This window comes from Pterocles gutturalis, unplaced genomic scaffold, assembly GCF_000699245.1.
Source record: "Pterocles gutturalis isolate BGI_N339 unplaced genomic scaffold, ASM69924v1 scaffold45620, whole genome shotgun sequence".
NCBI lineage: Eukaryota > Metazoa > Chordata > Aves > Pterocliformes > Pteroclidae > Pterocles > Pterocles gutturalis.
Genome location: NW_010139905.1, coordinates 1 through 14,460, shown reverse-complemented (window position 1 = coordinate 14,460; position 14,460 = coordinate 1). Strand labels below are relative to the sequence as shown.

At 40.1% G+C, this 14,460-nt stretch overlaps 1 protein-coding gene across 1 annotated transcript in view; it reads left to right on the top strand.

Annotated features, from left to right (window-relative positions):
• LOC104469106 (WD repeat- and FYVE domain-containing protein 4-like) overlaps positions 1 to 13,609 on the top strand; it is a gene marked incomplete at its 3' end in the record, with an annotated part of 30,435 nt that extends 16,826 nt beyond the window's left edge. The window contains 3 exon segments of the mRNA XM_010083474.1: positions 1,655 to 2,265; positions 6,504 to 6,597; positions 13,395 to 13,609. Coding sequence (XP_010081776.1) covers positions 1,655 to 2,265; positions 6,504 to 6,597; positions 13,395 to 13,609 — 920 coding nt within the window.
• Between the last annotated feature and the right edge of the window lie 851 nt (positions 13,610 to 14,460).

Sequence of the window (14,460 nt, the reverse complement as noted above, 5' to 3'; positions counted from 1 at the left end):
ACCAAGTGAATTTATTATCTACATCTGCTGGGACTGTGATTGTGTTACACTCAAATTCAGATTGATTTGCTAATATATATTTAGCTGTTAAAGCCTGAGCCCAAATGCAATTAGCACTGCTGTATTCCAGCGTGGCACATGAACAATTATGAGGAATAACAAATAATGGAATGTGAAATAAATTCTGTTAACGTTAACTGAGTTATGGGTTTTCTAGCAGACATCAGTTTTATAGATTCAAGACAGAGCAATACTAACTCATAGGCTATTAAATTCTAACCGAGTTAGAGCTGGAGGAAATGTGGTTACTGTTGACCTTCTCTGAAATGTGTTAAAGCCATCCTGATAACTTCAGATCTGAGTTATTAAATTTACTCCCTGTTCAGAAGTCTCTGCCTGGTTTGATACATTATCATACAAAATTGAATGACAGTAGTAGAGTTCCCCCTCCCCCTCCAGTTCCAGCAACCCTTTCTCACTGTCGTAGATCCTGTTAGAGGGAGATATATTTACTTTAGAAACTGTTCCTTTTCAGCAGGTTGTGAAGTGAACATCTTTCATTGGATATCTGTTGGGAAACTTTGTATGTAAAATTAGCCCTTTCCAGTGTGAAAAGGTGCAGCCTCAAATTTGAAAGGTCCCTGGTGCCTGGAAGAGGATGTTTACAAAATTAATTGTGCAACATCCCAAAAACCTGGGATGGATTACATTCAAGTACAGTAAACTGTTTCCTTGCAATCTCTTTTTTTTCCCCACTAATTCTACTTCCCCTACTACAACTCTTAATAACTTTTCTAGATTTGTTTTAAAATGCCAATCCCATAGCATTCAAAGTTTACAAGTCGTATAGGCTGGTTTTTATGCATGGTTAATATTGTCAAGTGGCATTCACTTATAACCTGCTTTAAGTCCATTGAAGCTAGAGAAAATATAATGACTTTGTTATCTTGGGATCTGACTCTTCATGTCTTTTTTCCTCCAAGGTGTTGTGCAAGCTTTAAAAATACCTCTGCTGAGAAAGGGAATTATTATTGCCTTTTTTAATGAGGAGCCTGCTGCTTGCAGTATTCTTTGGAACATCCTGTGTTACTGCTTTTTCGGAAAGGGTCTGCTCAGTCATATGAGCAAAAGTCTAGTGTGGCTCCTCATGGGTATTCAGGGCTGTAGGAAGACTTACCTATAGAGAGATACACCACCTTCTCAGTTTTCCTGTGAGGTTATTTACAATTGCATCTCTGCTTTCATTTATTTAAGGCAAAGGCAGATTTCTTGAGAGTCTGAGATGGCTGTTGAAAGAATAGCCAAAGGTCTGAAATGGTACCTCTGGCCAAACTGTCTATCATATGTAATGCAGGAAATTTGATTTATTTACATACTCCTGTGAGCTCTATTTCCTACCTGTCAGGCTGACTCCATGGGTTGCTCCTGAGGGTGCATTCAAATCTTGGTTGTTTGAATAATTGGGTATATGGGGGAAGGGAAGAAGAGAAAAGTTGTGCAGCGTTGACTTTTTCTTTGACCAACTTTTTTTTCTGTAAGGAGCAAAATCAGTTAAAGAATTTTGGTTAAAAATTGGAATTTTAAAATATTCTAAAGCTGCTTTGTCCCTTGATTTAAGTGCTTCTTTTGTCTCCTTTCTTCCCAATGTTTGTAGTCACTCCTGAGGGTACTGGAGAGTCCCAAGAGCCATTCAGCTTTCAGAACCTGCAGTGGATTCAATGGACTCCTGTCCCTTCTCTCAGACATGGAAGGTGCATTGCAGGACCCTCCGTCTGGGCTGTGGGCAGCAGTTGGACAGAACTGCATATTGGAGCTTGTTTTCTACACGCTTCAGGGGATAACAGCAGCCCTGCACCTGGACCCTGTCAACAGCAACTTCTTCCAGAGGAGTGGTCTCTTTGAAAAGATGGCAGAGGACCTTGGGACACTTGGATGCTTCTGGACAAAAGGGGAATGGCAAATCCCTCTGAGCCTTGAGAAGACAAGGACTTTTGCAGAATTCTTGGATGTGGCTTTATGCTCTTCAGAACCTTTCCCAATGTGGCTAAAGAACTGCATAAAGATTCTGAATTTTCTTGATCACATGATCAAAGGAACCCTCCATTTGGAGAGCTACCGCAAGGAGAGAAAGCCAGAGATGGGAGAGGCATTAAGAGATGATCAGGAGGGACTCCAGGCTCAAGAAGAGCACCCTGTTGCTTTCAACAGACCAAGCAACAAATTACCTGCGTCTGCCTATAGGCTATGGGGAGACCCTGAACAGAAGTGAGTATTTACTAGAGGAAATATAATAGTAAGACTGTTGTTTGCATTTTAGATGGTAGTAAACTGAGATAAGGTGTGACATAACCTGCCTAGAACAAGCAAATCAGTGCCACAGTCCCAACTTCCAGGCCTCCAGAGAGCAGAAATCACCTCTTTTTGTAACGTGAATGATGGTAAACTTTGGGGCATAAGTATTCAGTGGAGCAGTGGAACACACAGCCCTGAGAGTTGCTGAGTTTGTGCTGAAGGTTCTGACGCATGCAACGTAGGAGCAGGACTGGGCTCTAGGGAAAGGGTTGCTGGGACTTGAAGCTTGCATTTAGTCTCTGCTTGAATCTGCCCCAATCAATTCAGACTTTTTCAATTATGTGGAAAGCTGTTTCCAGTCACCTGATACATTAAAAATAAAAGCAATTTTAAGTTATCTTAAGTGCTCCCCCATATATATGTGTCCAGGCACATGTGTGTGGACACACACACTCTCACTCATTTACTCACAGCTGAAATATAGAAAATTGGAAAAGGAATAGTAATGCTGCCTGCCTCATATAATGAAGGATTATATAAAAATATGTATCCTTTGCAGGAAGGAAAGACTACACCAGAAATCAATGTAGCTGTCACCTGTGAATCAATTCTGAATAATTTGCATTTTGTAACTTGTGAGATTTTCTGCCCCCTCATTTATCTGTAGCTTTGTCTTGGATCTCTCTCCTTTTCTCAAAAACGTTTCCGGTTGGAGTTATGCTTAAAAAGGCTAAGTTTATTACTGTGAGATTTCTTCAGCCTTTATTGCAGGTTATTCCACAGTCACCTTCCAGGTTTAGAGACTAAGTCACTAGGTCTGCCACTCATAGCTAGCAGTCACTGAAGTCAGCAGAACTTTTGTTCCCTGAAGCAGACTAAGTGTTTCTGGTCATACTTCTGCTTGTTTGAAGCAACTAGAAAAACCTGCAGTAGCTGCCTTTGCTACTTGTACATCTGATTTTAATCATGGAGATATTTGCTCCCTATCACTACTCTTGGAATTACATTGTAAGCTTCTGGTTAGATACTCAGTGCTGGGGAGAGGACTTGGTGGCTCAGGAGGAATGAAAACTCTTTTCAAAGTAGATCTTCCTCACCCCATTTGGGAGAACGTGGGTCAACATGCGAAGAGGCTATAGATGGTGGTGGGCATTGTGAAAAGTCCATAGCCTGTAGCTTAAGTGTGTGTATAAGGGAAGCTCAGAGAAAATAAGGGAGAAAAAGTAGATCAGTGGTGATGCTGGGAAGGGTATGGCTCTGTCTTCTCATGTTAGTAGATCTGAAACATAAAGCAAGGCGTCCTAAGTCCTTTTATTGTTTTGCCTGCTGAGCTGTGAGGCTGTGCAGTAACTCCACTTGTGCAGAACTTAATAATGTGAATTGGGATCTACTCAGTTCACAGTGTCTGGTTTGGGACAGTTTGGCTTTGGTTCTGGGATGTGAAGGCACAAAAGGAAGCTGGATTAGCTAGAGGTGGCTGGAGAGTGTCCAGGAGTATTGTACACAAACACAGCAGAGGAACATTTACTGGCAAGCTGTCAATCTTCAGGCCACACAGCCTGTATCCTTTTCCAGAGATCCTGCAGCCTGTGGTTCTTCTGACGCATCTTCCTCTTAGCTGTACTCCATGCTCACACTTCCCTTCTGAAGAAGGCTTCAGCCTGGGGCTATGCAGCTTGAAAGGAGGAACTTGAGTGCGAGTCCGTGTAGGTGGTCTGTGATGCCCCGTCTGGCAATATGTATTTAACATCCCTGAAGAGGGGGAATGGAGGTGATCTCTGTGGGAGCCTGTGACTGAGAGACAGGAAAATAAGTGTTTTAATGGGATAATATTCTAGCTCCTTACACTGTCCTGTGGTCAATGATGCTGTAAGCTGCTGGCCCACAGGGGAATCGACCCTCTCATTCCCATCTGAAAAACAGCCCTCAGTGTTCCTGCTCTTGCATTAATGTTTGAAATGCCATCTGTGACAGACGGGGTCTCTTTTTGCTTTTGGTCCTGGTGATTAGAGTTAGCTTGCTGCAACCTGTGTTAACTGAGGCTGATCTCTCTTTGGGAGGGAAGCCCCTCTTCATGCCCACCCTAGCAGAATGGCTGCTGCAGCTGCTTGTACCACAGACTCACTGTGCTTATGGCTCTTCAGGTTCTTTGTGGCATCTCATTTTGTCCCCAAACCCTTGTATTTGTCTTATTTTTAAGTAGCAGCCAGTGCAGAGCAGATTTGGGATTCACAACATGATACTGGTGGGGCAGATGAAGTGGAATCATGGGGCTGACTGGCTAGCCCCGAGGCAGAAGTGCGAGAGATGGGATATTTGCAGGAGTGAGGAAGTTGGTACAGCTTCTGTACTTATAAGACAAGCCAGAAAATAGGGTCTTCTTGGAAAACCACAGAGAAGGCTGGAGATAGGACTTATATAATGTTCTTAGAAGGGGGAGCAAGTGTCCAGTGCTGACAGGGAAGCTGAGATGTAGTTCAATCCTGATCAGGGACTCTGGATTTTCCTTATTTGTTCTTCCTTCTTAACAGTCCTGGAAAGTGCTAAACCTGTCAGGCAGTGCTCAGAGATAAGAAAACTCCTTACAGTTATGGCAACGTCTTAGCCATTTCATGATTTTATTTATTTTTTAAAGGATCACTTTCTATTACTGTCTTCTGATATTCACATTTTGTCAACTCACATTTTACTTTTACTATACATATAGGTTACAAAAAAAAATTCTCTATATGAAAGAAAAATTTTGAGGTTGGTAGGTAGCCATATTTCTTCAGTACTCAAGTCTTTAGGAAGACTGCTGTGTGTTAGGAGAACTGGACACACTGCCTGGCAATGTGTTTTTACAGTGCTAGAGATGAAAGTTTGAACTGAATTTAAGGTTTGTGAAGTTGGTCCTTGAATACAGTGTCTTAGGCTAAAAATTAACTTGCTCTGGGGAGCACAGCCACAGCAGGAAAACAGACATTTCAATCCTGTTGGTTCTAGTAGGCCTGGATTTCTCTCTTTAAAAGTGGTGAGGTTTTTTGAGGGGAAATGGGAGGATGGCTATTTTCAATGTGTACTTTTTTCTTGTCTGGCATTTGAAAACTCATCTGCATTTATGTCAAGTGCGTATGTATTCACACTAGAGCCATTGCTGCGGTAAGTATTTATACCAGATCTGATTTTAATTAATTGCACAGAAAATATTTCAAATTAGCAATTTCTTAGAAAGTTATCTTTCTTGAGGGTGCAGTAAGAATGATTTGTCACTGTGTGGCAGTGTGCTACACATTACTCGCTGCTCTGATGTATCAGGTGAGCCTTTTGGGAAGTGGCTAACATGTTGATTACAGCCTTTTAACCATCCTTTAGGTCCTTTGTAAAAGCTTTTTTTATGCTCACTCTTTTACTTGTACCCTTTGTTTTGTACAGTCCATAAAGCATATTGTGCTTTATTTTTTCAGTCTAATTATGGCTGTTAGATGTTGCCTTTTCTCGTGAGATCTATTTGGGACAGATGTTTCTGACAGTGCACATCACAATTCCAGTTCAGTGGTGCACCCAGAAATGCTGACTGTACTCTGAACATGACGAGCCTGAGCTAGAGTCACTGCTATGCTGTGGCTTTGTCTTTGAGATATATCAGACCTTTAGCATGCATCATGGCATAAGCAGATCTTCTCTGTCATAACTGATGCCTCAGTTCCTTCCTGTGCCTGAATGTACAAAGGTGATACAAAATGTTGCAAAAATGAAAACTGGTGGGGAAGCATAGATATTTAACTTTCTCTTACTAGTTTAGACAGATTCAGGTGTTGGAAGGGAAGGGTGACCTGCTGATTTCATCAAGACTGTCTTATCTTTGCTTATTGCAGTTATGCTGTACTGAAGTTATTGTCTGCCCAAAGTTACAAACTGCTTGAAAATAGAAAATATAACACTAGTTCTGGGCTGATGCATCAGAGAGATCCCTCTGGTTGTCTGTTCTCCATGCTGCGTGTCTTTGAATATGCAGGTCCCTGAGATGTGAGCTCATGAGCAGGTTATATCCTGTCTTTGTTACTCTAAGGAGGCTTCCAGCTGTTCCAGGTCATCTGGGTTGTTTACTTAGTTTCAAATGCTGAACCTAGTTACTGCTAGAAGGATTTAATACTGTACTCTGTCTAACACTGTTGGACCCTCTTTGCTGCTGATAATTATGGTAAGTCTTACGCATCTTTTTCCCGTAGGTGGGAAGTGGGAGACTGTGCCATTGTACATCCAGGTGCTGTCTGTGTTATGGTGAGGTTGCTGCCAAAGCTGTACAAAGAGGGGCACTCTCAGGTGAGTCTGAACGTATCAAAGTGCCATCTAAATAGTATCCACTACTTTTGTGTAGTGTCATTGCTAAGAATCGTTTACTCTTTGCAGGTGTGGAAGTACTAAAATTTACCTAGAACACTGTCAGGAGGAACAGTGCAAATTTCACTGAGTCATCAGATAGAAGAACAGCATTCCTGTCAGTGCAGGAAAGACATGAACGTGTTCGAGTGAGTTCAGAGGGCCACAGAGATGGTCAGAGGGCTGGAGCACCTCCCCTATTAGGACAGGCTGAGAGAATTGAGGTTGTTTAGCCTGGAGAAGAGAAGGCTCTGGGAGGACCTTACAGCAGCCTTCACATGGGAGCCTACAGGAGAGATGGGGAGGCACTCTTTAACAGAGAGTGTAGTGAGACGACAAGGGGTAATGGTTTTAAGCTGAAATAGGGTATATTATGTTAGATGTTAGGAAGACATTTTTTACTGTGAGGGTGGTGAGACACTGGAACAGGTTGCCCAGGGAAGCTGTGGATGCCCCATCCCTGGAGGTGTTCAAGGCCAGGCTGGATGAGGCTTTGAGCAACCTGGTCTAGTGGAGGGTGTCCCTGTTGATCTTTTAGGTCCCTTCCAACCCAAACTGTTCTATGATTCTATGAAAGGCTCTTGTCTGTCAGTTTGACTAAGCATTTCTATATCTCTCTGATGCAGTGCATGGGTCTTGATACCAGGATAATTACTGCAAAGGTTTACTGTAGAAGTCCCTTTAAAATTGTTTAAAATGTCGCTAATGGACCTAGCAACCAGAACAGTCTGTCTCTTTAGGCCTAACAGTCCATAAACTTTCAATGCAGCTTAGAATCTGCTTTCCTTTGTCAAACCTTCCGTACACATGCCCACTCTGAACAAATATATTGCCTATATTGTATCTACCGTCTGGTCTAAAATACTTGAATACGGTCAAAGTACATACGGAAATAAAACCAGATTATTCATCCAGAGCTATGAAAGGTGGGAGTGCAACTAACTGCTGGCACATCAAAACTTTGTGTAGGGGAAGCAAGCCAGGAGCTAGTGAAGTTTTGTTAATTACAGTAATTAATTTCCGAAAAACAAGTTTAATGTTTAATTGGATGAGAGTGTCATCAAGAAACTATTGGAGTTGGCTGTACTGCTGAGCTATATGAGAAAGTCTCTCATACCGTCAGTAGATGGCAGTGTTCTTAAAAATATGAAGGTCTAGAGCACAAATTCCAGTAGTTCAGTTATGTATTTGAGTGCGTTCACCTTTTCTTGCTTTCTTACTCCTTTTTTCTTAGTCGATAAGAAATTCTTACTGATAGTGTTTGGTTAGGATTGCTGTTGTGAATAGGATTGCCTCACGTAAAATGGGACCACTGTTATGCCGGGTCCTGAGGCAGACTCCAGCTAGGAGTTAACACTTGTCCTGAAGAGTTTTTCGTCAAATGACCCACAAAAAAGGATAGAGAAAAACCAGATATTTTCTGGCTAATTCTGTTTCAAAGTGTGTGAGAGAATGAATGGAACCTCATGTCCCATAGCTTGGGCAGCTCACTGATGCTGCCAGGTAGTGACACAAAAGGCTAGACTTTAGTACCTTTAGTCATAACATACATCACTGCATGAACCCTTGTGCAATGAGGTGCTACTTGGAGCATGTGAGTCAGGCAAGATCTGATGCAAAAGGTAAGACCTCAATGGCTAGTGAAGGGGAGCTAACTGGTAGAAGGAAAATACCTGAAGTAATTTCCCTTTGAACAGGTATATTCTGTCCCAAACAGGGTATTATTCTTTCTTTTAGTGCAAAAGTGTTTGACAGCTATATGAGAGATGAAATAATTTGTGTGGATGGAGCTTTTTTACTGCAAACTTTAATTCAAAAATCTGAAGGGACTTGTTCTGAGTTTAAGACTGAGTCAAATAGTACATTTTTTAGGAGCGATGGTGAAGAACTCATCTGTTCCTGCTTGTTTTAGCGCTGTGATGGATATTTTACACCCAGGTGTTTAGGAATAATCTGGAAAAATCTTTTGAATCCATTCAGGTCATGCGCAAATCCTTTGCTTTCACAGAAATGGCAATGAGAAAGTACTGCTTTTACAGAAACAGTAATGGAATTCAATACAATTAATGTACTTTGATTCTGACCCTCAGAGTTGATATCCATTTCCTGCCAAATTTGCTGCTTCTCAGTGACCTTTGTCAGACCCAAGCAGTGATGGGCTGAAGCGATGTTGAGCCTGTCAGCATAAAAAAAAATGGTAGCAGACAGTAAAACGAGTGGTATTGCACTTCAGCCATATCTTCTGACTGTCTAGAATGACAATTAAAAGCTAAGGAGAATGGATGTGTGGTTATATATTACCACCATTCCTAGGTATGATTAAAAATAATTTGAATGTCGTATGGGTATGAAAATTTGCTTAAAAGCCTTAAAACCCCCCAAGAGACAGTCCTTGAGTTAGTAAACTGTCTTTAGAGGATATTGCTTATGTTCATGCCTAGGATTGTTACTAAGCCAGTTCCCATCAAACTTCACACAGTTTGGCTAAATACAAGGTGGATTTTCCTTTTATTAATACGCTGCCTGTTCACTGATAAAGATAGCATTGTCATGTGTTTCAAAAACTAAGGGCAAGTGAGACAGGTTAAAATCCACCTTAGTTATCTGGTTCAGGATATTCGCAACTTCCCCTCAGGCATATCTCATCCTTGTCTGCCGTTTTGGAACTGTGGCTTTTAAGGCTCCAGAGTGTCATACCAGAGCTCTTCTGTGATGTCAGATAAGATCTCCTAGATCTGACAAGGCTGGATAAGGGAAAGAAAAGAACTTTTGAGTAGAGAATTGAAGCATGATTCAGTTCTGTGTCATCATCCTGGCAGGTTTATTTTGAGGACAGATAAAAAAGTAATCACATGATTCATTATATAAATTATCTCTACTTTTGTTAAATAATATTTTTGCTTCCACAGCTGGATTTGTCCTCTCTATTTTTATCCATGTCTCCCCTATTATGAACTGCTGTTATATTCCATTGTAAAACTAAAACGTTGTCCATCAATAAGGACTTTGCGCCTTTTTAGATGACCTGGTTTTTTATCTCTGTTTTAAATTTAGCCTGAACTTGTTGTTCTCGCTGCAAATTTTAACAACATAACACTTTGCAAGTATTTGTACTTCTTAAAAACGTAAAGTCTTTCTAAACTGAGAAGATCTCTGACATAGATATGGCCCACAGAAAACTGTGTGACATTTGAGATTTGTCTGCCTTCAGATGTATACTCATATCACTGCTCATGTAACTGTAATATCGCAGTGAATTCCTAAATTACTGCACTGCATTATCTGCACAAGGAAATTATTTGGGTATTTGTCCAGAGATTCATTCCCCTTTGTATTGTGCAGCCAAGGCTTTGGGAGAAGGGAAAGGAGACTGGACAAGAACTCTGGTAGGAGGAAGGAGACTAGGAACAACCTGAGAGTAAGTCCTCCAGCATGGGCTGCTAGCTGAAGGTTGGCTCTTTCCCCTGAGCACTTTCATGCAGGCTTTGCTCTAGCCTTGTCTCCTGGGGGATTTTTCTTTGCTGAGCCTGTTCTGATTACAGCACAACTTTTTTCTTTTTTAAAAAAAAGAAAATGCACAGCCTGTCTGCATGTTCTTTTCCAAGGTTATTTTTGGCCTTTTAGTAAGAAGTTTGCTTGTTCATTGATCAAACAACTTCTGAAGCTTTCACTGTTTATACAGACCAAGCAATTTTACTCCTGTGCTTCCAACCCCACAGCCTGCCCTTTTATTTGTCCTGTTTCTCTTGCTATTCACTTTCTCTTTAAAAAGGATCTGGTATCTCTGAAGTTGCACTAAAATCTTGGTAATGTACCCTGGATTAAAGAGATAGGAACTCTGACAAAAATCCTTGGCTAACTGTAATGAAGATAATTTTCTCTTTTGTCTTGTTTTTCATGCAGTTGTATCATTTATAGGGAGCACACAGAGACAGCTTTGTCTTCCTCTCAGGTGTCTGATGAACATCATAATATAGCACTGCACAGTAACTTAGAAAAATGAGAAGGAGACGCTGCATTCAGCTAATACTATGGGGGAAAAAAAAACTACTGCAGCTAAGTGTAATTCGATGAGCAAGAGTTCTGTCCGACTACCAGAACCAACTAAAATATTCTTAACATTACAAAGAAATTTTGTTGCCTGGCTTCAAAGGGTCAAGGCTTGCTACTGTATTTTCTCTAGAAGGCAGTAGTATTCATATGAGGAAAACTTTGTAGCTTCTGTTACATATGAGCTGTATGAAGGGGAAATATGAAAAGCCTGATGATATAATTGATGTGAAGCATTTAATTAGGCCCTACCTAGGTCATGTTTTTGGAAAAGTAGAAGCAGTTCAGTTCATGCAGTTCACAGTGCTTTTTCTCCTGTCTACTTGCAAGGAGCGCATGAACAGAAGTTATTCTGTAACTTTGTAAAGCCAGTTATACATACTGCCAGCAGAGCAGGTTTTGCTTGGTAAGGTCAGTGGGTGAGAGTTAATCACCAAAATGTTGTGACAGAATGGGGATGTTCTTGCAGCTGAGAACTGTGCTTCAGGAATTTGAGCTGAGATAAATTTATGAATTATTTACTTTTTTATAACATTTTAAGGAAAAAAAATTACAGAGACAATTTTCAGAAGTGACTCAAACTCTCTACAGACAATGGGCTTTAAGCTGATGGATGTCTGCCTTTTACTTTTGAAAGCACAGTTTGAGATCTTGGGTCACCTGGAACTTTGAAAGTGCTACGTTCTATGCCTTGACCTCTTCATTAGTGAAACTGAATCTCTTTGGTATGTTAGGAAGTTGATTCTAATTTTCTATGAAGGGCTGCTAGCTTTTCAAGTGAGAGGTGCTTCTGAGACTGAAAAGTAAGTTTGCTTTTTGCAATTGCACACAGAATTATTGCTGTATCTTTCTTAAGCCTAAGAAAATTGCATCCTTTTGAACTGAACCCACCCTGCCAAAGGTTCAACTTTTTTGCTCATCTTAAACATAGCATAACCATTTTGAAAATAAATAACAGTGAATTAAATTCAGCTCCCAAGTTTTGAAACTATGAGCTCTTAGGAGCAAGAATCTGGGAACTACTTAAACAGATTGGACAAATTGCTAGGTGACATTTTGCCCTTAAGACTCTAACCTGAAGCAGAGCTGGGAGCCCAACTACATTCTAACTGCACCTTCAATATCCTGTTTCATGGTGCAAGTAATATGTGTTAGGAAAATCAATCCATGCATATAGAAACACACAGCCTGGTTTCCTGGCCACCATTAACATTTCCACTAAAATCTCATTTTACTGGAACTAAGATCCATGAAAACAGCACATTTTATTCAAAACAAGGCAATACTGGTATTGACAAGGCTGCTAAGCTAATGAAAACAATCAATTTTTTTGTATGCCATTATGCTTTTATTGGATTTATTTTGGAGTAAACCAGTAGGTTCATTTAGTCAAGACCTGTATCCTTTTCTGTTTACATGCAGTTTTATACATCCAGACACTTTCCTGCATCTGGTCAAAAATGGAGTGAAATAGTAATTAAAAAATCAAAGAAGTTGTAAATGAGGCTTTTATACCCTGTAGCAATAAGTGCCTCTCTGTGAAGAATGGTGTAGTTTAGTCCGGTGGATGATTTCTGTATATAATGAGATGCACAGTGAAACTTGGGAATGAACAGTCCTTCAGAGAGAAGAAAAGTTACAAAAAAACCTTACCTTTCAGACATAAAAAATAGTAGTTGAGGTTACAAAAAGGATACGTATGTTTCAGTGGATATACTAGTATTACTGTCTAGGTGTTGCAACTGGGGCTTTTAGTTGATGAGCACTTTGAAAACAAATTGCTTGTTGGCTTTAAATTTATCCTCTTCTGGTACTGCTTTTGGTCTGGATGCAAAAGAGTGGAATTCTTCTTGATACTTAATATGCTATCTTATTCTGAATCCAGTGAAGTTGCTTCTCATGCATCTTATAAAATAAATCCCAATGTCCTAGTCTGCGTCTGCCACCATTGTTTTCCTTTTCTTTAAAAGTTTGCATAGATGTTTCCTAGAAGAGCATATGAGAAAGCCAAAGGGCTCTTGGGGGTGGGGAACATTTCATCTTTGTAAGATTTATGTTTAAATATATGATGCACAGTTATTTTTGTGTGAAATCGAGTTAGGTTAATGGGGTAGGTTCCATTCCTAATTGGGAACAAATTGCTCTAAAGATAATTTGTGAGAATTGAGATACTTTTAAAAGACAATTAAGAAGCAACAACAAAGTAAAGCTTCAATTCATCAAAACGTAGAGAAGTGTCTAAAATTAAATGTGTTTCATGATATTGCTAGATACGGTTTTGTTTAAGAGCAATGTTTTTAGCACAAAGAGTAGATTATGTCAGTGTGACTCTTCGTATGCTTAATGTTAAATATATTCTGAGTTATGTGTTGGTATTGGAGCTTTTGCCTAATAACGTGCCCTTGGTGGTAGTTCCTTCTATTGAATGAGAGCTGATTGTTCTCTTCCTTCACTACCATAGTGTTGTGGCAGGAAAGCTCAGCAGTAGATGGCCAAGCAGCTACACACACTGTTCAAGTGCAGAGCTTTATAGAACAGCCATGCAGTTGCACTCAAGCCTGTGGCTTTAGAGGCATCTTTTCTGGGCCAGATTTTTACGCCCAGAGATTTGACAACTGGAAAAAATAAAATCAATCACTACGTACAGTTTTAGTTCCAACCCACTGACTTCAGTTCTGTGTCCATTTCAGCTTTCACAGGAAATCCAATGTGCTGTGGTTGATCATATCCAGACCCTGGTGAAGTCAGAGAAGAGTCGCCAGGTGATGTGTGGATCTGGCTTGCTAAGCACCATCATAACTTCCTGTCAGGATGCCTTCCGCAATGAGAGCCATCCACTGCATCTGCCCCTCACTAGAGTGTTTGAGAAGCTTGCATCACAGGCTATTGAGCCAGATGTGTTAAGGTATCAGATTGTATCTAATGGAAGCAATTAGCTTTAGTGGTGCAAATTTTTTCCAAAGCTTGTGTAGTAATTGGATACTTCATGTAGTGCTCTAATTCGGCAAAACTCTTAGCCTTTTGTTTCAAGTCTCACTTAATACTACTTACACATTGATCACAAGGTATATGCTTAAATGACTTACTGAAGATGGTATGAGTCTGTACTGTTCTGCTGCATCATCTCTGCAGGGATTGTAAAGCCATTAATGGATGGTAACTAATTAAGTAATTGCAAAACAGATGGAGTTATTCTCTCCTGGTATTCATATGGAGAAGCTGTTTCCTGAAGAGTAAAACTGACTTTGTCTTTAGCTTAGATCCATGTCAACAACAGATGCAGAAATAAAAAGTGTAATCTTGTTTCTCATTCTCTGTTGCTACTTTGAGGATGTACTTTCTTCTTTAATGCTAACAATGCTAGGCATGAGAGTATCTAATAGAGATCAGAGTGCAGATGAAGTTGGATATGCTGTGGAAGATGGATTTATTTTACTCAAAAAAACCCCAACAAACCAAAACCCATGCCCTCAAAGAAAAAAAACCCATAGAATTTTTTTTTTTTCTGAAAAATTTGTAGTATTCAAAAGTATTGCTGGAGAAACTAAACCTTTTAACTTTTTCAATAGGAAAACCTTGAAAAGGGAAGTGTAAAGCAAAACAAATATTTGTGATGATACAATGGATAACATTCCTTCTGTTTTATTGGGGATGTCTTTAAAATTTGGTATCCAATAAGAAAGTTGGTCTCAAGAGGGCTGAGCTGTATTTGCATGATTGCAATGACTCCAAAGTGTCTGGCTTGATTGTTTTCCT